This window comes from Nesoenas mayeri, assembly GCF_963082525.1.
Source record: "Nesoenas mayeri genome assembly, chromosome: 10".
Classification (NCBI taxonomy): domain Eukaryota; kingdom Metazoa; phylum Chordata; class Aves; order Columbiformes; family Columbidae; genus Nesoenas; species Nesoenas mayeri.
In genome coordinates this window covers 3,377,220-3,402,262 of record NC_137560.1, presented here as the reverse complement: position 1 = coordinate 3,402,262, position 25,043 = coordinate 3,377,220, and the positions used below count along the sequence as shown (strand labels likewise).

Genomic DNA, 25,043 nt, shown 5'->3' with positions numbered 1-25,043 from the left:
AATCACAGGTCTCCAATACTCGGCACTGCAGAACAGGGGCATCAATGAGGCTGCTTACAGGGGTTTAATTGGGTGGCCTGACACAACTGGCATGAATGAGGTGAATAGATGGACCCTCTCACCTACACCGACTGCTCCGAGTTCATTTAGACCCAGGCAAAATACTGGGGGTCAATAGGTCATCCTCCAAAAATATAGCTTGGAAACAGTTTAAACCAGTTGTATGTTTAGGTTGCCTCAGGGAAGATTTCACATAGACAAAATTAAAAAGCAGAAAAATTGTGGGCTTTTATTTGGATGTTTTCTTGCTGGAGTGTTTAGATTTTTTGTATTGGAATGACATTAAATCAGTGCCACTAAATTGAATTTCAGAATACCATTTTAAGGCATTAAAAAGAACAAATTAAACCAAAATGAAATAAATTTCATTTCATATTGAAGAGGCGGTTTCCTTAGATACAACTTTATTTTTTTTAAACTCAGCTTTCTAGTTCAATCAACTAAAAAAAATAAAGAAAATATCAGAACAGCATAAGCAAAAGTTACATGACGAGCTGGTCTCTGGTCTGAAACATCCGCGTTCCCATTAATGAATGTGTATAGCTCTGCTTAATTTGCAATACTAACCACAGTCCCCAGGGACAATTCCTTCAGCAGAGGGGAAAGAACAGGAGAAGCAAAGCCAGGACGGCGCTGGCTGCTGCTGTCAGGCCGCACGGCCCTGCCTGGGGGGGCTGGTTCGCAGAAGGAGTTTTCTGGCTGTGAAATATGAACAGCACAGGCAGAATATTCCTGGGTGAATGCGCCGACTTTGAATGAAGGACCTTTCAGTGGAGCCGGGGGTTGGTATCTTTCAGAAAAGTTATGATTAATCTCTATACAGAATGATATAGTAGGTCTATTCTTGGGCTGTCAATCTGACACTTGCTGCTTTTGTCCCTTGTTAAATCAAACATTCTTTGTGGCACAACGTCCTTCCTACTGGTTGTTGTGTGGTGGCTCCCTCTGTTCGCTCTCTCCTGTTGTTACCCACCTGCTTTGCTCTCTATACTTTGGGGCTTTTTTGTTCGTGATGATTTACAGTTTACGAATGATGCTCCAAATGCATTTTAAAATAGGAAATTTTACAAAGTAAAGAAACTGAAAGCTTTTTAGGTGAATACTATGCAGTACGTCAATGATCTAAGCTCTGAATTCACAGCAAACATGATTAAGGATGTAAAGATCTTGAGAGTTTTGAAGTGTTTAAATCTGTACTTTATATAATCGGAGAAACTGTGAATCCCTAAGGTTTGGCACTGGTTGTGAACTATTCAAAGTTATTTATACTTAAATTGCAGCTCCTGAACCTTATCAGCCAAGGCTCTGCTCCTGTGAACAGCACTGTCTTGCATCAGAGAAGTCAGGTTACTAGAATCTAGATTGCCTCTTTACCAAATGATGTTGTTCTAAGAACAGAAGATTATTAGTGCTGGAAAGGTAGCAATTATTTCCTCCTCTTCCAAGCAAAGGGAACGTTTCTATGGCAGACTCCCGTGGACTGGCTACATTAACGGAGCTCCGTTTGGTGAACGAGCATGACACACAGCACAGAAATCACCAGCAAGTAATTGATGCTTTGCTGCCTCACATACTCAAGCCAAAACGTTAATTCTATTAATCTGCATTTACCTGTCATTATACACAGGAAATAAACAGAAAATAACCCCTAAAGAAAGTGATGAGGGCAGAGCCTACAAAGGACACCCAGAGCTCTCCAGTTTATCTGGTCAGCCCCCGGCAGGCAGAGCTGAACCTGCAATTCCTTCCCTTCATGAGCTCTATAAGGAAAGAAAAGGCCACAGTGAACAGGAGCGGGGGGAGAAAGAGCAGTTCTGCTCATTACTGTGAAAAAGGAGCTGTCAAAGTGTCACCTTCTTTCATCCTCCCTCCCTCCCCAGCCTTTTTCTGACCCAGGGAATGGAAGCTGAAATCAAACAGTCAGAATGAATGATGGGACCGCGCAGTCGGTACAAAATAAAACCAGGGGCTGTGGCGAGCAGGACAAAGGGGCCCAGGAGCCACCAGCTGGCTCTGGGGTTCCCTTGTTTCGGTAGCAGAGGCTGGTGCTGGAGCAGCCACGGGGGACACTGCCACCCCCTCGGGCACCCCAACCAGAGAACGAACCCGGAACACAACCAGGGGAGCGCAGATTGAAACTGCAGCAAGGGCCAGGGGCTGGTTCAAAATGCAGTTTGAACACCAGCAACACCAGCGGCTCGTTTTAATGAGGGTCTGTGTTGGAGGAGGGCGGTGTGACGGCTCACCACACGTGACATGAGTGTGAACTGGGACCTTGGGAACATGTGCTTCTTTGCCGTGCTTATGAAAATGATAGAGTTTTTCCATCGCTTTACAAATGGAACTGTAAAACCATGATCTGGCACAGAATACAATATAAAAAGTGCCAGGTCAGAGATGAGTGCTATAAAACAGGTGTAAAAAAAGTTTATGTGGTTTAGCTTGTATAAGTTTAAAGGGTTTTTTTTTTTGGCCTCAATTAAACAAATATACATTGCATATATAATTAATGAACTTAGTGGATTATATGCATTATAGCTTCACATTTTTAAAAGGTTAATTTGTGTTAAAAGAAAGGGTACCCTGTCATAATTAAAACCCATGATATATCAAGATGGTGTTCTCTCATTAAAAACACTGCAGAAGATACCATAGTTCAGGCTGAGTCTGAATTCATCTCTGGAATTAAAAGCAGTAAAGTTGCACCTCAATAATTTGAGTAATCTCTCAACTAAAAATGCACTTTGAAAAAGACACTTTGTGTGTCACATGGTGAGGAAAGCAACTATAATCTCATTATCGTTTGATTTTTAGAAAAAATAATACTGAAAATAAAAAATAACTCAATTATTCAAAATGTTAAAAACAAGGACCAACTATGGAGAAGTGCAGAATGAATTTAGGATACTGAGTGACTGGATGATGAGAGGTGATACCACCTGAATGAAAACTGATGGACTTCCAGGGTAAAAACAAACCAACTAACCAGCCAATCTCAAACAGCAGTTCCAGCTTCAGTGGAACAGATACAGGGATGGACTCTGAGCTTATTATAACTGCCTAGGAATTATATCTTTGAGCTTTATAACTCTAGGAATGTATCTATTCAGTTGCTGAGCTGCAGTGAAGAAAGCAAATTTAACATTAAAATTTATTAGGAGGGGAATAGAGAACAATACAAAAAAAAAAATTATGCACATTCAGTGAGCCTTCCACCTGCAACAGAGTAAAACTGGAAAAGGCAAAAAGCATGGAAAAAAACCCATGGAATGTATCTCAGCCACTTGCAGATGGAGAAAAGAGCTGAGGAAAGAAGCAAAACGGGTCTGTAAACTTTTGATGGAGGTGGCAGGTTTGAAGCAGAGCCATAGAAGCAGTTCTTACCCAGCAGGTAAAGCCGGCTGTGCAGTGTCCTCCTGCAAGGGGCTGAGCTTGATGACATGTTACATGGGTTAAGAAAGCAACTAAAATACCCAGTTAAAACAAAACAAAACAAAACCCCTAAGCAAGCATTAAATAGAAAAAGGACAGGTCACCAAGGAACTCTGCACACATGCTGCAGCAAAAGGCCAGCGAGGGGCCGAGTGACCATCAGGGAAAGGTGTGTGTCAGTATTCAGTTAGAACTTGGGATGTACGTAAGATGGCAAACTACAGTTTGATATTCAGAATGTCTGTAACACTGCCTCATCTCCATCTGCAAGAGTCCCAGGTCATTGCTCTGAGAATCAAGCTTCCCTCACACAGCTGCAGTTTAAGAGGCCATGCTCTAAGCTGAGCCCAGACTTGGACTTAAGACCACAGCTTTGGAAGAATCATTGACATATTTCCTTCACACCAGTTTCCCCATCTAAAAAGTCAAGATTATAATGACCACAGAAGTAGGGCAGCTATTACCCACATTACTTAATGGTTCTTTAAGATAGGAAAGGTCCCTTAAGATAGGAAAGTATGAACTACAAGCTTACAAATGCTGTTTAATTCTTTGTACATCTACATGAGAGGTGGTGAAGTGCTGTTGCTATGAGATATCATTGATATCTAGATATTACCAGGATTTAAAATGGATGAACTTCTGGGTTAGAGTGATAAATACTAGCTAGAATTCCGTGTGGCTTAACTCGAGCCACTGATAATCATTTTCATGTATCAAATTGGAGTTCTACATGAGGAAGCTCCAACTTGTGGGCTTATCTCTGTTTAAGAAGGTATGGAAATGTGAACACCATTTTTATTATAGGAGCAATGGAAAATCCTCCTTCAGCTTTCTAAACAACCTCTGCTTCAAGTAACTCCTAAAATTCAAATCAATACTTTAGAAAACTGTCTTTGTTGTCTTAGAATGCAATTAAAAAATAAAAAAACCGACCAAGGAATGTCGCATCGTTCTGGGCTTCTCTGTAAACATTTCATCACTCAGTTGAATGTTCACACGAGCCTGTATGTGCCTAATGCACAGGACAGCGGGCAGACAGGCAAGGACACATTTGCTACAGATGTCTTCACAAATACTCTAAATGCACAAGTTTAGGGAGTGGTTACAACCCGTTACAGTCATGTCTCTGGGCTTAGAATTGTAAAGGCAAATCCTCAGTTCTTCTGCAACTTAGGCAACTTTACTCTTTTGTTAATACAGGAAAAAAATACATTTCTTTAAAGTAGTAGCACTAGCAGAATGGCGATAAAACGCCGTTTGATCTGCCAGCTTTTGAGCCAAAAGACTCTGACAGCAGTAGAATCCAATGACCATTTCCTGAGCACAGAGCCATCAGTTCCCCCGTGGGTTACCGAGGCAGTCACGCTGACGTTAGCACGAGGCAGGCACAGAAATCCCATCCACACCAGTAGCACATATCTCTCAGACTGGGATGTGCTGGAAAAAACTCATCATTTCATGAGCAACCGTGTCACTGTGGACTCTCGTCCCTGCTTTTGAAAGCTACTACAGTTAGTTGCAGAAACAACAGAGCCCAGAGTTTCCAATGGGATGGGTACGGCTCCGCGGAGCTCCCAGGTGCGTTCTGGGTACCGAGGGTAAGATACAGGGTAAGATACATCCATAAACACGGTCAGTCCCAATGGACAGCATGGTGTGCACACAGCAGACACACTAAACAAGCAGCTCTGGTTTTGACAGCCCAGCTATCGGAATCCTACCTCTACTTATCATTTGCAACAGGAAAGTTGCTTTATATGCTCAACCAAATAAAAGCAGACTGCCAATATCACATTGCACAGGGCCAGAAGAAATACTTCCTAGAATCCCAATCAATGTTACTCTAAATTATTCTACCAAAGGCCTCCCCTCCAGCCTCGCTGGACAGTCTTACAGGTATTTAGAAACGGATCCTTCCTCTTGTTTTCATAGGGTCTAGGTTAGAAAATGCAGCAATTGAAACATTTCCACAGAATCAAAATGCCTGGAACTGATTAAAAGGTTGCAAATAAAGGAAGGCACTGAAGTGCTGCCGTAGGCCAAGACTTTGCTAAGCCCTTTCCTAAACAGTAATGATACACTCAGAAGGAACCATTGATCTAGCACAGAGAACTGAACTAAACAGTGGTTTTAAGGGTCACTGGGAGCTTGTACACGTGCCAGCATCTCTCCCCTACACTGCCATGGACCCAAGAGCTGACGTCCCCCTTATTCTGAGAAGTGTGTTTAAATAATTCTTAAAGCTGCTGCCAGAAATGTCACCACAAGATATTGTCTGTCATCACCAGCACAGACACCTGGGGGCTGCTCGAGGCAGTTGTGCATGACCTGGGTTTAAAGGCAGATGAAATAGAACTGCATGGGATATATCCTTTCTTTCTGTTACTAATGATGTGTTCGGGTTTTAACTAAAGATCTGGAAGTGATCTGGCATTTTAAACAAATGCTTCTGCTAGAAAGTGAAATTTATGCACCAGAATTTGGGGTTTTTTTAGCAGCTTAGACCCTTCATCAAACCTGGAGCCTTTCATTCTCAAACAAGCATTAATAGCAGCCTCTGCATCTGAAACTAAGGTCATTTCTATTCCTAGTCAGATGGGGACCTGAAAAATAAGCAGTATTTATCCTAAATATCCCCGTTCTGGCCAGGATTAATGCAATTCAATGGGCCTTTGCTAATGCGAACCAGACTTCTGCACACTCATGGGATTCTGTATGACCATGAGCCAGCACTGGGCCCTTGTGGCCAGGAAGCCAATGGTACCTGGGGTGGGTTAGAAGGGGGTGGTCAGTAGGTCAGAGAGGTTCTCCTGCCCCTCTGCTCTGCCCTGGGGAGACCACACCTGGAATCTTGTGTCCAGTTGTGGCCCCTCAGTTCCAGCAGGACAGGGAACTGCTGCAGAGAGTCCAGCGCAGCCACCAAGATGCTGCAGGGAGTGGAGAATCTCCCGTGTGAGGAAAGGCTGAGGGAGCTGGGGCTCTGGAGCTGGACAAGAGGACACTGAGGGGCGACTCATTCCTGGGGATCAATATGGAAAGGGGGAGTGTCAGGAGGATGGAGCCAGGCTCTTCTGGTGACAACTAGGGACAGGACAAGGGGCAATGGGTGCAAACTGGAACACAGGAGGTTCCACTTAAATTTGAGAAGAAACTTGTTCCCGGTGAGGGTGGCAGAGCCTGGCCCAGGCTGCCCAGGGGGGTTGTGGAGTCTCCTTCTCTGCAGACATTCCAACCCGCCTGGACACCTTCCTGTGTAACCTCATCTGGGTGTTCCTGCTCCATGGGGGGATTGCACTGGATGAGCTTTCCAGGGCCCTCCCCATCCCTGACATTCTGGGATTCTGTGATTCTGTCATTAATCCTTCAAGGACGTAAATGTACAGCTGGCTTAGTTTACTGCCAGCATTTTTTTTTTTAAATGATGCACCCAATATATGACACTTAATGTACTCATGCCCCGTTTGAAGGAATTTACAATCAAAAATGCAGGCACAGTGTGTTAAATCCTGCCTGTTGCTGCCAGGCTAATCATTATAGGGTGTAAAAACCCACTCCCGAAGGATGATTAGAGTCTCAGTTACTGAGCAATATGGCGCGTTACAGAGCGCAAATGATCACGGAAAAAAAGGTTGTGGTGAGGCCCTTCAATAACAACAACCAAGATCATTTAAGAACTGTAACTTCTGGTTTGGAGGGGGAACGGGTCTCTACTGACAGATTTCAGGCTTAACGACACAGTGTTGCACTTTGCAAAAACTATATTGATTTCCGCGCCCCCCCCCCCCCCCCCCCCGCCATGTAGTTGTTTAAAGTATCTATAGAAAACAAAACCAAGAAAAAACTACATTCGCTACAAAGACCTGGTGCTTTTTTTAAGTCTATCACCTCAGATGAAATGGTCTCTTTAGATTCTGTGTGAAATTTATAGACAAACTCCAGCCTGCTCAATAGTTTTGACTCAAGCAACAAAACCAAACCATTGGGCTTTGCTGTGGGTCTAAGCTGAAAGAAACACTGCAGCAAATCAGTCCTGTTTCTGCTCTGATTTCAGTGAGACTATTTCAGACCTACAAAGCCTTTTTCACTCACTCTAATGGAAACTTTAACTAGTATAATATGCCATGCCTGAAATGTTTCCATGAAATTCTGCTCTGTGGCTACTAGAGCTTTAACAACAGCAGCATTGCCAGGAAAGTAGTACAGATACGGGGGGGGTTGGTTTAGATGCTTTTGGATTGTGAGGATTTTGAATCTGTATTGCATATCTCTCTTGAAACATCAGGTTGCTAATTACTAAAAACCTGGCAGTAAAACTCAGGAACATATTCTGCTTTCATTTTTTACCTATTTCTGTATTAGAAATGAACACAGATTACATTATCCCTAATGTTCTCAAATACAAACAACATACTGCGAAGGCCCAATCTATCTTCTTCCTGAAGTCTGGCTTTATTAAATGTAGAAAGTAAAATTGGGCTCAAATTTCTTCGTAAGGATTTAGAAATGTAGGTGTTTCTTCCTCGAGAATTGCCATCGCACGTGCTATATCCCCATTTTCTAGGGGGCTGTCTCCACTGCCCGACGCCTACGGAGGCTCATAAGCCTCCTAACAGAACCAGCGCTCGTCTGGAACCTTCTCCTGCTCTGACTGTACTTGCTGTTCAGGTGGAGAGTCACCAACCTCCCCACCCCTTCTCAGTGCTCGCACTAAAAGTTACAACCATTTCTCCATGACATGTGGAATTTTATAGGAGTTTGAAGATGGATGAGAATGGAACTTCAATGTGACGTTTCTAGAATGTTTTCATTAACGAGTATTTCTGTGTGTCAAATTTTATCCTAAGCTGTCTTCTTCTAACACGTAAATCTCAGGATTTGGAACTATTGTAGAATGTCAAAAAGTCAAGGGAAAAGATTAAGTCTCATATTGGATGCAAGAGGAACGGATCGGCGTTAGAAAATATGGGATCTAGTCCAAGGCTGAGGCAATGAGAAGTTTTCAAAAGTAATTGCCCAGGGCGATAAAGTTGAAATAGAAAATATGGTATAAAAACCTGGGTGCAGAAGTTTTGTCACGTACTGTGAACTAAAATGAAAAGCTAAATACTTTTCATAAATAAACACTTGAGGCTTTTAATTCTACTATGGCCTTATGATGTTAAATTTCATCATTGTTTTTACAGTCAGATAACACAACTAGCATCACCTACCGTTTCAAACAACTGTGTTTATTTTAAGTCTTCCTCCTAGTGCTTCATTGCAGAGAACCTCTGAGAACTGCTTCCTGTTTTCCATACAGATTTCCCTCTTTTCCTGTGGAAATCTATTGAGGAAACCCTATGAAAACAAGAGGAAGGATCTGTTTCTAAATACCTGTAAGACTGTCCAGCAGGGCTGGAGGGGAGGCCTTTGGTCGAATAATTGAGAGTAACATTAATTGGGGAAAACATGAAGCCCCCCTTACCCAACCTTCCTATGCAGAATTTTCCTACTAAAAACTTCCAGCTGCCCCCGGTCTTTCAACTCAGTTATTAGCTCTCCTATTGGGAGGATCTATTGGGCTGCACCAGTCTGTGGTGTCCACATGTTGTTCAGGGAACAAGACACAGTGGCACAGAGCCATCTGCAATTAAAGATCTTACCTATGTAATATTCCTTTTTAAATAATCTAACCTCAGTGAGTTCTGTGATACCTTGAACATACAGCAGCTCAAACAGAAGCACCCTTGGAACTGTGTTTCACATCACTTTGATGACCTTTACGGCAGCTCCGATTGGCTTTAGCCACCCGAGTTTCTACACTGCGGAGCTAAAAATCCAAAACAAAAGGAGAAAATGTACTTAATGTATTTCAACGTAACTTAGTGTCTGTTTCTGGTTTCTGACAGCCTGGATGGAATGTACTCCCAAAGCCCTGCGGTTCTGCTGCACGGCTGAGTGTTTCCAAGGGAAACCGAGCCGCAGGTGCTGCTGAAGGGTGGAAGGCGGTTTTGTTTCAATTCTTCATACCCTTGTTAAATAATCTATATCCAATTTCCAGGGCAGTAACTAGCCGCTCAATCAAGTTTTCTGCTTGTTCAGTTCAAATGTAGTTGAAAAAAAACATGGTGGGGTGGGGTGGGAGGAGGAATGAGAGTTATTTTTAGTTACAAATAAAATCTACCCGTCTCTTTGTCCTGAAAAAATAAGTTCTACTATCAATCACATTACAGATCTTTCCAAGGGCTCCTGTCAGGCTTCCATTGTACCGTTGTCCTAATTAATAGCGAACACACCTCACCCGGGGGCTCTGAGCGTCTATGCACGTGCAATTTTAGAACATTATCCTAGATGTACAATATCAGTGCTGGATAAATTACAACACCACTCAGCTTTAGTTTTCCTACTAGGGACCATTATCGATCTTGGTTTTATCCCAGCAACACCCTTATGCTGACACAACAGGCACTTATGGAAAGTTACATCTTTTACATTCTTACACAGCCACATGTAAAAAAAAACCAGGCATATGAAGAGGGTTATGAGAAAACTGGCCTTAATAGTTCAATAACATCTCAAGATACGAAAAACCATCAAGGTCTGGCCAATAATCCATTAGTAACCAGCAGCACGGTCTGCTGCCGGGGACTCGGCTAATGCTGATGGGAATGGGACTACATTTTCAGTCTGTCTTTGCTGGGCTGCTGTGTGCCCAGGTTATACTTCTTAAATGTCGTTTAACATGTGCTTATTCCCTTAGTCTAGTGGATTAACTATTTTAGCTTACAGAACCTTGAAATTCCATATTTGGTCTACTGGAAGTCATCTGTAAAACCTGCAGTTTTTATATACATTCATACATTAACCTACATTTATGGCATCTAGTTTTTCAGAAGGAGACAGGAACAAGTTAGTCAGACCTTTTTTTCCTCCACTTAATATTTATATTCATTTATGTTGACTCTACAAGTGTTCGGTGGTGCTGCATATGGCCACTCTGCAAATTCCAGGTATTTTAACTGCGAGGAGAGGGGGGCAGCACTTCCCAGGAGGGCTGAAGGTCACCCACACCCCACGGGAATCACCATTTTATGCTACTGAGCATCATGGAAATAAACACAGCGTCATCATATTACAGGAACAGAAAAATGGCTTGTAAAGCAAAAGCTTGAGGAAAGCTGTTAAATGTGCTTATCTAAATCTTAACCTGAACTTGGATGAAGTCAGTTAGTCAAAAATGGTAACACTGATATCTTTACTTAGTAAAACACTGAAGGAGGTATGTAAATTTATTTATATAAAGATTGCAGCTGATATGATGAAACTACAATAAAATTAAACTGGTTTTATATCAATGAGACTACATATTTGGTTAAAATTATCCACCTGCTTAAGTGTCCTGCTGTAGTAGGAAAGGTATTACATGAAGTTTAAACTAAGATAAGGTCTAAGTAAATTTGGTGATAAATACAATGCAAACCTGCTTGGACTGAGGCTTGTCAGATCAAGAAACTGGAGAAACTGCTGAGACAAGCAGAGGTCCCTGCATGGAGAAATGACAGAGTGCAAACAGACCACGGCAGATACCAGCTCCCACGTCTCTGTCATCGGCTCTTCAATCTCCAAATAATTATTCTTATTCAACCATATAACCAATAAAAGACAAAAAAGCTGCTATATTTGTTGTCAAAATATACCTAAGAGCCTCATAAATGCAGGAATATTTGGCAATCTTTTCCGACCTCTATGAACTGCCAAATAACTTCTGAACATTTGGGAAGGAAAGTAATTAATTAGAGATGACTGGAAAGGCAGCGCTATTTTTTGCAAGTCACCTACCAGAACAATAAAGGCTGCAAGAAAGCAAAGGACAGGCTGCTTTCAGGAAATTTAAAACTACTGCAAAATGCATCAGAATAGCGGGCACAAGCTTGACTATAAAGGAGCTTGCAGAATTATACAGTGCCTAGCAGAGAAGCAGCACTCTCTGAAGATCTAAGGGTGTTTTTTACAAACACCAGTGAAACAGAAAACACAAGCGTATGAGGTCATTGTTATCCTTGTTTCCTGACACAGGATCTGGGGCGCACGGAGGCTGCGGTTTCCCCACGTTCGCAGCAGAGAGCTGCTGGCGCTGACTCCCGCGCGTCTGCACGGAGCTCCGGGCTCCGCAGTCACCGCGGGACAGCGCTTGTGCACCCAGCGCTCGGGGACCCGCGGGGACCAAACCACCAGACAGGCTTCTATGCAGCGGCATCACCGAAACATTAAGCAATACCTGACCTAGATGTGAAAAACAGTGCTTGCAGCCCCTTTTTGTCAACATACTTGAACGTCATTTTCCCAAACGCTTAGCAAGAGCCGGTCAGAAATAACCTGCAGGCAGCTTAAGGCACAATGTTGCTGTGAAGTGAGACTCTTCCAAATCCACCAGGCTCTAAATCCATGATGTTCTGAAATCAGCCCTGAAGGAATTTGCATGCCAGTAAGTAGGTACTTTTGGTGTTCATAGCACATCCAGTGATTGTCGTGGTTGAGACAGACAAACGACATGGACCAAATTCTTTCAAGATGAAAGTAATAGGTGCCATTTATTGCTACAAGTGCGTTTTTATACAATTCTACCAGATCATGTGTCTTTTCACTATTGGTTACAAGTTACAGCACTAACATCTCATTGGTTAATTTTTCTATCATCCATGTTATTCTTCTATCCCCTTCTCTCTCACGGGTACATCTCTCCTCTCTCCAGATACTCCTTTACTCCCATCCTTCTCAAGGGTAAATCTTAATAGCTCAAGGCTGATCTCTACTCTCATATTTTCTGTCAAGGATTCCACGGACCCGCTGCAGTTTCCCACAAGTGATATCTGCAGTTTTGCATACAAACAGAGAACTGACAATAGTTTGTGAGACATTTTAAGCTCTGAGAGTTGAATTCAGTAAGATCTCCACCCTGTTGCTAAACCCGGTCTGACTCTGTCTAGGAGAACACTTTATCCAGGAGACAGTAAAAGGATCGCTGCACATTTGATCTTTAGCGACACGCACTCCAGCACGCAGGAGCCAGCAGAAGCATTTCCGGGATTAAAGAGCACACATCTATGTGAAGGAATACGTGAGGGCTTTGTCTGTCACACGAGCAATGGCAGAAAGGAATTATCTCCAGGACCACAGCTCTGCTGCTCTTCATCTGGCATATATGCCCTTTATAAAGTATTTTGGTTATAGCTATCGGTGTTTTACAATGTCATGGTATTTAGTTTATTATTAGTTTTTGGTTGCATGCTTTGAAGCATCTTTCTATATAATACGAGTCACCATATCAGGAGAGAGAAAATTTCAAGAGTAAAAGTTTGGAGATCAGGACGGATAAATACACCCTCACAACTCGCACATAGGTAGTTATGTGGGATGTTTGTTCTTACCTGCGCCTGTTGCTGTTCCTTATGGGCTGGGCTAAAAGGAGATGTCAAAAAACGTCTAGAGAGGTTTTGCCTCTGTCTGCCTGACTAGAGCAGAGAGGTGGAAACAAACCCACAAACGCTCTGTGTTCAGTCTTGTGGGCTTTTGGAACAACCCTGACATTACCAGTTTAACACAAACTTCAGTTATACTAAATTAAAAGAGTTGTTCCAATACGGAAGGAAGGGAAAGTCAAGAGCAGAGCTGTGTAACAGACAAGAAGAGGTAATGAATCTCTGACTTCCATTTCCATGACTGGGAGGAAAGTTGAATCCAGGTTCTTAACTCAAGAAAACCTTTGGGAGATAGGTTTTGTACCAAAAGGTCACTCAGGAACAAGGGATACTTGAACTTTTCTAGCTTCATTTAGGTCTGCATCGTGTGCACCCAAACTCCAGGCTTCCAGTGCAATATCTGAATTTTAGCTAGCAGGGTGTGGCAATGGAGTTCTTCATTGCAGGGGAACAACATCTGGAAATCATTTCCTTTACTTTGTCACAAAAGAAGTCATTAAGGGGCAGGAATATCTGAATGACATAATTCCAAAGTGATGTATGTTTCTCCTGGATAGTGCAGTGACTATTAACCATAAAATACTCCATACAAAGCAAAAAGCAGCCCAGTTCATCAGGGACATGCTCAAGAATACTGCCATGCACTATAATAATTTGGTAGGTACAGGATTTTTAAAAGCGTGATAATTACCTCATCTGTTTAGCCTGATCATCAAATGTTATCTTCTGTGGAGCAGCCCAAGTGACTGATAGTTCTTTAATAACGGTAAACTAAAGTTTCAAGGCCAAAAGAGGTGAAGGAAAGCAGCAAACAGATCTTGAGCTGCATTTCAGAGCAAAAGGAGTACATTCCATAGGTCACAGAATTAAACCTGCCCATGCAGGTAATTCCACTCCTCCGTCATTTATTTGTAGTAGATCTATGTATGTACGAGTGTGCGTATTCATGCATAAGAGCACCTTTTATGAACTTAGGTGGGCCTTGCTCAATGCACTGATATTTATTTTAACTGTAAGTGTGACCCTAACAATTACATTGAAAATAAATTACTAGGTTTTTAGTACGCTCTTCACCACAGTATAATACGCCAGACTAGAAGGATTACTATTAAATTTTCTGCTAACTTCCGATGCCCACTGACTTATCTGTGTGTTCATGGTATCAAGTGTTTCAGAGCAAACCACACAAATGGCACCTTCATGATCCCGTGCTTCAATGTTACTTCTCATACCCCACAGTTTCAAATTCCATGGCAAAGAAAAATCAGGACTCGATCATTGTCTGTACATATTATGTGTGCATATAATACGTGGTAATTTTGTGTACGCTACCTCATTTTCTTACCACTTCACACAGCAGCTTCTCTTGGATTTTATGTTCTAGAACCTGCTGCTGTAACCGTGAGTCTTATACTGGAGGCTGTGTTTTTATACTGTATTTTTGTACCTCTTTTTGAGAAGTATTGGTAAAAAGTTTGCTTTATAAATATATATACAAATGGGAATTACGTGTAGAAAGCCTAACTAAAGTAATCTGCTTCAGATTATGCAGGGGGGGTCTGGCAGAGAGGAGTAGAATCTACCTCCTCAAAGGAGCATTTAGTTGCTTTAACAAGGACACTATCTGTTCCATTCCTGGGTCTCGTCTGCATTGCTACTTACAACTGGCAGCAGTTTCTTTCTCTCTTGAGTTGTTGTTCATCCACAGAAATCATTCACCCCCACCTCAAATGAGGCAAAGGTCACACAGGAAAAACAGACTGTGATTTTACAAATAATAACTACATGGTAATGCATGTGCTCTGGGAGTTAAGACAACCTCCTGATACCTTGTCAGTTGAGAACCTTAAAAGCAAATACGCTTAACACACAAGAATTTGTATCAGGTAGCATCATCGTGACATCTGTGTTTCCCACCACCAGGGGTAGATTCTCTACATTCCCTGCATAGGTTTGTGCTCCGAGTTCATGGAGCTGCTGACAGCGCAGTCAGTTATCATCCTCCACGTAACCCGCCGTGCGGGAGGGAGGAGAAATTCATTTGTGGATGGTCTTCCCAAATTTTATCAGGAAGAGTGTTTGGCCCTTATGCACATTTCTCTGCATATTTCATCATCTGGCACTTTACCCCGAGCATAGAATATTGCGAGTTGGAAAGGGCCCACGAGGATCAGCGAGTCCAGCTCTTGTCATTTGCGGACTGACAGGCTCTATTGCCCAAACTAGGGATCACCATTCTCTTCAGCATGACCTGTAAGACTGTACTCAGCAACACTGACATCAAGCCTACAGGTTCTAGCTTGGCTGAACCATAACAGCATTAACTGGAGCAAAACAAATGATAACACTTTAAAAACACATCCTCTGCCCTTATGTTTGTGTCTGCTTTTGCACTCTCACCTCTTCTTTCACTTTAACCTTCAGCCAAAAATAAGCTTTGAGCAGTTGGAGCTCCCAAACCTCTGCACTAGCAGGCACAATGTACAAAGCTTTAATTATTTCTGCTGCTTCTTCTCTAAAGTCTCTTGAATGTACAGACCTGAGAAGTGTCTTTCTGAAGGTGCAGGGTCTACATTCTTGTTCAACCCTATGCACTACCATTATAACAAGGTAGAAAACACACCAAATATGAGAAAAGAGATGCAAAGTAAGCTGAGCTAACAAAGAGGGTACATTGCATCCTGTCTCCTTTCCCCATGTTCAAGTCTGCTGTTGCAGTAATTCTCATTCTCACTTTAACCGCTGTACCTGTCCAGGGTGTAATTCAATCATTTCCATCAGCAGTAAAGCCCAGCTGAAAGATCTCTCCACCTGCTCCCTCCTCTTGCATCCCCCATAAGATGCAACTCTTAGGGCTATGCACCGATCCAAATTTTAAACTTCTGTCCAAAAATAAGAGAGGGATGAGATATTTTGACGACATCTAATTTCATAAATCCAGCTCATAGCAGCACAAACACTTGCACAACTTGAAGCATGTGAGATCAGTTATAAGAAGATAGAAGACAGGAGCAAGGTGTTTGAGGAGAGAGATGATCAGAAAGAGGGAGTTTTTCTTCCAGATTTATTTGGCACCACTCCTTCAGGCCTAAAAAGCTCCTCTGGTCTTTCCTATATGGACCAGAGCATGTTTAGTGCTTCAGAGCCCTACAGTCAGTGCTCCAGACAAAGGACATCCAAGGCCTTTTAGAAATGCATTTACTTCTGTTCTTGCTTACATGCAACCTAAAAGATCAGCCTAGGAAACATATGGATTGCAACAAATTTGACCCAAATGGCGTGGGAAAGCAATCTGCAATGAAAGATCTTTGCATCTAATTCTTTGAGCATCAGGAGTGTCAGGAACACCAGTGTACCACCCAGGAAATACGCTTTTCTAACCTGATCTCAGATTCTAAGTGTAGTGACAAGAAGGCTGTTCAGAGATGAACAACGAAGACCTGTCCTAGGAGGAGCTAATTACTGAGAAGCAACTTCCCTCCAATAGTCTGAGCTTGCAGGAGTTGCTCATTGGAATGGCACATACGGGCAATAAGGGGCACGTTTCTATTCTGTAATTTCACTGCGGGCGCAAAGGCTCGTGTCGTCTTAAAAACACTTGAAATCATCATAGGCCTAGTGCCGTGTGACAGCGACAGTGCAAGATCTGACTGGTTGCCTACAATGTGCAGAAAGATGGAGAGATTCTGCAAAAAACCCACACTGTCACAGTAGGGTTTTCTAGAGGATGGTGATTTTGGCAAGACAAAAATAGTCAGCCAATAACAGAAAAACTCCCAGAACCATAACCGGAATTATAGAGGCTCTTTAGCTACAAGCTTCACCTTCTTTCAGTATAAATCCAGGATATTTAGTCATCTTTATTATAGCCACTAAAATTCATAATTGAAAAAAATTCTATATAATACTTTACATATCGAGCAATTTAAAACCTGAGATTAAGCAATTTAAAATCTGAACTGATCACAGAAAGCTCATTAATAGGATTTCTGTTTGAGATGGGTTCACATCTCAGAGCACCAAGCGCAGACAGGTATTTCCAGAAAACCTACACAGACATTCAGCTCCAATGTGAAAACATGTTTGAGCTGAATGTTAAATGAAAAGTCATAAATAAATCAAAACCGTGCACACCTTCTGTACTCTGTAGCTCCCCACAGGGGACAAGCCAAAACTGAAACCATTCTGAGCTCCCTGAATTCTGACACTCCGGCCAAAATAGTACAAAAATTAAAATCACATCTCAGTTAAAAAACACAAGTCACACACTTTTAAAATAAAGGATAGCTTAGTTTGTATAGCTGTACTTAGAGCAATGTACACACTCATGCGGCTGCTCGATCTGCTCCAAATACGTCTCTGAAAGAGACAAGTTAAAGGTCTATGAATGTGAAGCTAAATTATTCCTCAGAGTTATTTCATGATTAATCAGGAATTATTTAAGTTAAAGATTTGTTTAGTGCCAGAAGCAGGTTGTTGTTGCTGCAGTTAGAAGTCTCCATAACAATCCCAGGAAAGCCAAATAAAAGCCAATTAGTCATGGACATTACTTTAAGGTCCAGTACTCTGCAAACTCTCCCCTCTGCGGTTCTCCTGCTCCGGCGCTGCCCATTCTGCTCAGGACAAAGGCTGGGGGATGCCGCGGCCCCTCTGCCCGTCTCCATGGAAAACCGGCCACAAACGCTTCCCAGGCACCTTCTGCACCACTTTCCCCTCTGATCCCGCCCTAAACAAACGTGCTGTTTATTCACTCCTCATTTATGAAGGCGCATTATATGCTGTGTGAATACTAATGAGAAAAGAATTAAACCGGTGTTTAAGAATGAGTGAAGATTCCTCCTTTCACCATTTACCGTGACAGCAAAAGCTGGTTGGCCTCTTTCGTTAGGCTCTTCTTTAAATCCTGAAACCTCTGCCAAATTAAAATTAGAGACCAGATTTGGCAATAAAGAAAATAAAAAGCTCGCAGATGACAAAAAAAATGACCTAGTGGTTAAATCCCATGAGAAGAAATCAGGAGATCATGAAGCTCCCTTGTTGTCCTACCAAGAAGTGCCACCATGACTGCATTCGTGCCCCTGTCACCACGCTTGAGAATGATGACGAAACACCACGTACTTCAACAACTAATTGAGGAGCATGAAGCAACCCTAAGAAATTAAATCTTCTGGTTGTATCTACTTTAAAGGCCAAATAACAGAAAATCCAGTCAGAAATTTGAAACACCCTCCAAAGTGAGTGTGGGATCCTTTATCGATAGCAAAATGAACAGAAGGAAACGGCCCCTTTCTTCCAGTAGGCAGCAAAGCTCCCTTGGTACCCATAATGCTGTCCTTCCGTGCAACATTTCTGATTAGAACCTCTTTCAATCCATCTCAAGTTTGGTTTCTGGTCAGAGTTTAAGAGAATGGGACGTTTGGAACGGTACATGAACAATCTTAGCAGCCCCCAACGCCCCTCCCCAGTCTGCCTCCTGATCTTTGGCACCAATTCAGCAAATTATTGCCTTAAATCGTTTATGGATGATATGAATTAAACCCAACTGTGTGTGTACATTTCTCCTCTGGAACCGTATTGCACAGGCCGTTCCCCTCCCTGTACCTGTGTCACCAGCCTGCTGATCCTGTCCTTGCCTGTCGCCTTCCCTGCTCACTGCTGTGGACATCCCAGTGCACTGCTCTCCTGGCAAGATGTACTAAAACAACTCATTTCCAGTTCTGTTATTGCCAATGGATCCTTGACTTTATATATTAGCTAATCAAGTACATTTTTTTTTGACTTGTGTATCTACTCATGCTGCTGCTTGGGTTTTTTCATCACCTTTATCTGGTATAGATGAGCTCTGAAATCCCAGCTTGTCTGGCCACGTGTTCCTTCACAAACATTTTAAATCTGCTCCATTCCTAAACACCTTGAAATTATTTCCATGCATGGTTCTAGAAAACAAAGTTGTATCTCGTATCTGTGCTGCCTTTCTATTTAGGTGCACTAACTGTGCTATATTTCTTCTGTTGGAGAAACAAAGGCACAATGGGATTTGATGCAACTGGTAGAGCCTGCGCCGCAACCAAAACTGAAATTCTGGAGCACCTGGGCCTGCAAACCCTTGCTCAAAACTTACGTTGCTTTCTAGTTTCCCAGATGAAAATGTCCAGAGGAAACAGACATGGCTGTCTTTAATTGATATATTGGGCAGAAAGACCTAATAAAACATACCGTCTGTATGGCTTCTCCACATTAAGAGAGAGCTGATGAAGTCCTCTCAAGAAAATTGCTGCAGAATAATCAATTTATGCTTTGTATTTCATCAACTAATTATAAGTTTCTTTACTAGAGAGAAGTGAAAGCTATTATAAAGGGAGTCTGCTATTCTAAATCCTGAATTTTATGGGAAGGCTTGTTTCTTTTTCTGCACTAAACTTCTTAATGTTCCTTGGACTGCAAGTTAAATTGAAAATAGGCTGCCAGATGTATTATAAGAAGTTCATGCCACTAGCAGATCTCCCATTAAACATCACAGCATTTACCCACTTCTGCCAGAAAATATTTTCGGATACTTGAATATTCTCAATATTTGATGGGTTCAGATCTTAACCAACTTTGAGACAATGAGTATTCACTGAAATGTCAACATCTCTGTATTATGTCTCTGGAATCCAAACAGATCTAAATTATATTGCAACAGTCTCCACAACACCAGCTACAGCCCTCAAGAGACTGTTAAGTATTCTTTTATGAGGACCAGATCCCAAATATATTTGCCTTCAAATGAAGGAAATTAGCACATTTCAGAAAAAAAAGGCAACAACCTTGTGAAAGGAAATACAACTGTATTCCACAACAAATGTCCAGAACCCTGAAGCTCCGCGATGCTCCCAGGAGCCCCCATTTTAAATGCCCAGGTTCAATAGTACTTGCTATTTGTGCACTACCACACCGTTATTTTGTCCAGAATTAATGAAGCTAAATGACTGGCCAGGCTCCATTCTGGAGACTGCTATTTCCCTCGGCCTTACAGGAAATCCAATTGTTGCTAAGCAAAATAATACCAGAAACTGTAAACAAAATCCGTCATTAGTTTTTATGCACTCAAGGGGGTAAAAAGAATTGCTGGTTCCTCAGCATGGTTTACCTCAGCTTCCGTCCCTACAGATAATTTGAAATATTGACTGTTGTTGTTGTTAGATTCAGAACCTTATTCACAGAACTACCATTGGTGTGGTTCTTCAGGAACCCACACAGCTGTGTTAGATTAAACAAAAGCTCTCTGCAATACTTATCTTTAACTTGGCATCAGCATCTCTAGTACTACATCTAAATTCCGCTTTCTAGCAGTAGTTGAATTTACGGGCAGGAATATTTAGGAGATTGATACAAAAAGACTGAGTTATACAACTGGTTTCAGTAGGACCAAGTGTTCCAGCTCTCACTTTTCTTGATGGATGTTTAATGTTTTAATTGCAAGGAATATTCAAAACTCACCAGACCAAAACTCATCTTAGGAAGAATTTGGAGGGAACTTAATTTACTACAGAACTCCTGAATTTGGTTTGCTTTCTTTGGCATGTAGATTCTTTGTGAACTACGTGACAGCTCATACTGGGAAAACTATAACCACATTATTATATGGCCTAAACAGGAAAATATCCTGATGTAACTATTAAAAGCAAACTGTTTTCTAAATAGTAAAAAAAAAGGAAGCAATGTAAATTTATAATATTATATGACATACCATACACAAGCTTATAATGGACTGCACTTGGTGTTGTTTTAGCTCCATACCTGAGAGGCACCTTGTTCCTACATTGGAGAACATCTATGTAAACCTTACCTGTGTGGACTGATATGCCAAATCTCTATTTATCCAATATAACTATGAGTTTCTTACTACATTATAAGACTTGTTTCTTAAATTCTTCATAGCTCTGATTTCAGCAACATTTTGTGGAATTAAGTTACATATTATGTACATTGTGTGAAAAAAAACAAGACTTCTAAAATAAATTCGGTATTATGTGTTGCCTTTCAATTTCATGGACACTGTTTAACAATTTGCATGTAAATAGGAGTGTCTGAACTGATTTTCTTTGTCAACTGTATTGCACACTTCCAGTGTATCTCCTCTAACACAGCAATGCCATCTTTCAGTACATCCCTCCGAAACCACAGGAGGCCAAAGCAAACAAACCCAAATGCATTACAACAAAAAAAAAGTAGTAGCTCCAATGGACTCATCATGACTGTCATTCCCCATTCTTCCCAAAATGCAATATTAGATTACTAGAAAATAAATATGTTATTAGATTCGTTAGATTTTGGGTTATATACAGGAAGTTTTCATTTTGCTATAAAGAATGACATCTATTGTCTTATGTGCCTGTGCCTTTTCCTGTTGGGGTTAGAATGTTTTCAACTCAAAGACATGTAAATATATTCCAGATTTTTCCTTATACAGGTGGTACCTTGAGTCTCCTTGAAGGTACTGCCTCAAAGCTGTTCATTTAACCAACTATAAGCTCCTCAATCTGCACAATCATCCTTCACTGAATTACTTTTTTCAAAACATATTCACTTTGGCAAGTGTAAGGACACTGAGTTACAGTATTTGGTCTGTGTACCATCCCTTGGAAGCTTCACCTGTTAAAACACATGGATGTAGTATCCTCTACATTCCACTCAGAAAAATACATAATTTCAAATGAGATTGTCAGCAATTTGGAAGCCCACTGCTGAGACACCTCTGACCCACAACTTGCTGCTGTTCAGATGCGTCATTCTGACTTTTCAGCCTGACGCTGCCTCATCTCCAGTACTCCGCAGACTTCGATCAAACTGCCTGACATTTCTAAGTCCGAGCACCAGATGCTCGACTTTGCACCCAGCGATGGTGACAGGGTGCCCATGGTAAAAACAACGCATGTGCTGCCCTGTCACTGGAGAACAGGGAGTTTATGGTCAGAACAGACTGGTTCCATATGCAGTTTCTAGATGTCTTTGACCTGAACTAAAAGCTATAAGTAACGTTTAGTTCTTAATACCTAAAGAGCAGCTGACATCTACCTTCCTTTGATTCTTGGTGAAGGAACTGAATGCAGCCCTTGGGGGTTCAATTTTACAGGCGCTGAAGGTAGAAACAGAACCCCAGGCTGGCTGGGTTTCAGGAGCTCTGTAGATCCTCAGCCCAACTCCTGCTCACGGAGGGTCACCGAGCAGATCACACAGGTGGGTCCAGGTGGTTTGAATGTCTCAGAGCAGGAGACTCCACACCCGCTCTGGGCAGCCTGGGCCAGGCTCTGGCACCTCCCAGCAAACAAGTTTCTCCTCATGTTCACATGGACCATCCTGCGTTTCAGTCTGTGCCCGTTGCCCCTCACCCTATCATTTGGCACTTGTTCTTCTATAGCAAGTCTGAACAACTTCATTTGAAGTCGTCCATGTGCTATGCTGTGCATATTCATCTTGGCTTTCCAAATTTCCTACAAGTCCCCTTTCCTCTGCCCTTCTTTTCCAGGTCTGAACCGGCACAGGAGGGAGCAGCCTCGCCAGGCGCAGGACACGGCGCAGCCGCGGTGCAGCCGCATCGACGCTCTCCCACCGGCGGAGCTGGCATTGCCGAGAACGGTATCAAACCCTGTACCCAACTACTTTATTTCCTCACTGATTTGCAAGATCCTCAAGAGAAAAACTAATGTTGATATTAAACCACCAAAGCCACAAAGAAATCCTAATGAGTCTTGAAACCTTAGGTGTAAATGAGAGACAATGTCTCACCTTTCTGCTTCCCACTCCCCACAAATGTCACATAGAGTTATGATTTAAAATTGACTTTAAAAAGACAGCAATTGGGGGTGTCACTGAGCTGCTGCAGTGATGAAACATTTCTGATAGCTATCTTGGAAGCCAAACTCTTTTTTCTCCCTTCTCCATAGTGGTTTATATGCCAAATAATAGGAAATGCAAAGGTGAAAAACGTTTCCTTCAATAAAAAGGATTATTCAGGCAGAAAATAATAATAAGTCAGAAAGTCTAACAAATAAATTATGTGAACATGTGGGATAAACCTAGATATACTAGATAAGTATAGAAACAGATTTATGGATAATTTGTTTAGATATAACTTGATAAATATAATTTCTTAGATGAGAAGAGCACTCACATCAAAGGAATTAGGCAAGTTATTCTGCATTAGATAGGCTACAAATATCTAAATATCACAATAATAAAGTGCTCTATGATTCTACTGACAGATTTTCTTTTTAATATTAGCTTCGCAGAAGAATTTTAATATAATATTTGCTTTATGTTAAGAGAGATACATAAGAAGTTTTGCTTTTCCTCTCTGGTTTCCAGCACTACTAATCATAAGCTACAAGGGGGATGTAAAGATAATCTATTTGGCATACGCATTCAGTCAGAGGAGAGAACATTCCTGTGTGTGTAGGGGTTAAAAAAGCAGATTACAAGTGTCTTAGATATCTTAGCATGAATACAGCCTGAGGTTCAGATGCCTTCATTTGTAAAAACCTAAGCTAAGATGCCAGATGCAGCAACAATTTACTGCATTAAACATACCAGTTTGAAGCTCTTGCGGAATCCATGGTTTGGGTGATTTACTGCATTAAACATACCAGTTTGAAGCTCTTCGAGGAATCCATGGTTTGGGTGATTGCAGTTCTCACGGCTGCCGCAGCAGTTGTAAAGCCTGATGGTTACCCCTTTGAACTCCTGTGGCAAGGAAAGAAATGAAGACAGGAAAAGTTCACTCCTAATGTATCACAGATTGAAAACAGAAAGGCTCTTTTCTTTGTTTTGGCAGCCCACAGCCTCACAGAAAGCAAGCACTGCTAATAAATTAGTTTGTACAGCATAAGGATGGCCATAAAAATGCAGACGTTCACTGTAATTAAAGAGCAACACTGCGTGCAACTAAGCTTTGTTCCTGCTTAGGCAATTTATTATTGAACATGGTAACTATAAATTGGGCACATGGAACGCTACTGGAATAAAACTGCAGTAACAAACACGTGTTGAGCATCAACCGAAATAAAAAGACCAAGCAAACACACAAATCCTCCTCAGAGTGACAACCAAGGTGGCATTTTAGCTTGAACTGCCCTGGCCTTGAAATGAGAGAGAATGTCACTGAGCAGGCAATCAGTGACCAGTCCCCTTGAGCCCCCTTTCCTGTCCTGGACAAACTAAACACGCAAGCACTTGTAATGCGACCTGATAGCAAATGTGGTTCAGGATTTCAAGAAATAACAGTGTTTGACTCGATCACTCTGTTAGAATTCGTTAAACCTCTGTAGTTAACTGACAGCAATTAAGGTAAATAAACATAACATTCAAAATCTTGTTGATATTAGCTTAACCTGATGTCAACTCAAAATAAATAATCAAAATAAAGATAAAACCAGTGCTTTTCCTGTATTAACTGTTTCAAAAGCCTCTCTGTAAGTTATTACACAGGCATGACAATCCTTTAAGTACCAATAAATATTTTCTTGTGATAAAAGGCAGTTAAATGTAATAGTTTTTACAAGACACAGCTTAAAAAGTATTGAAGTATTACTGTAATAGTACATGAATATGTACATATATTTTAAATAGTACATTTATGATTTATTTGGCAGATGAGGAGATATTAGGTTTAGGTACAAAAGGCATAATTAAACATTAGACAGCCACAGGTCCAGTAGCACATTTGTATATTAAAATCACTGTCCCTACAAAACACAGTAAGGGAATGAATTAGAGAACATTCACATCCAATCCTGGACTCTGAATGTATTCAACTGGTGCAACAACTATGAAAAAAAATCTTATGCAGTACAATGATTTCTCATTTCTCTTGAAAAGTGTATATTCACTTGTGTACCTGAACAGCATTGCCCCCCACCAAGAACACACTGATCCTCCAGACTTATCCTTACATTATAGTTCCTTAGAGGAAAGAAAACAAAGTGAAATAGCTACAAGTTACCTGCTGAAGTATTTAAGCCTCTTAAAATAAGGTTCTTTGCAGAAGCTCCCCTTCCCATGGCCACTGAAGGAGCCTGTGGTGTGCTTCCCTGGGGCTTTTCAAACCTC

At 41.6% G+C, this 25,043-nt stretch overlaps 1 protein-coding gene across 1 annotated transcript in view; it reads left to right on the top strand.

Moving 5' to 3' along the window:
* EFCC1 (EF-hand and coiled-coil domain containing 1) overlaps positions 1-25,043 on the top strand; it is a gene marked incomplete at both ends in the record, with an annotated part of 48,533 nt that overhangs the window by 11,642 nt on the left and 11,848 nt on the right. The window contains 1 exon segment of the mRNA XM_080350524.1: positions 22,481-22,574. Within this exon segment, the coding sequence (XP_080206650.1) occupies positions 22,481-22,574 (94 nt within the window).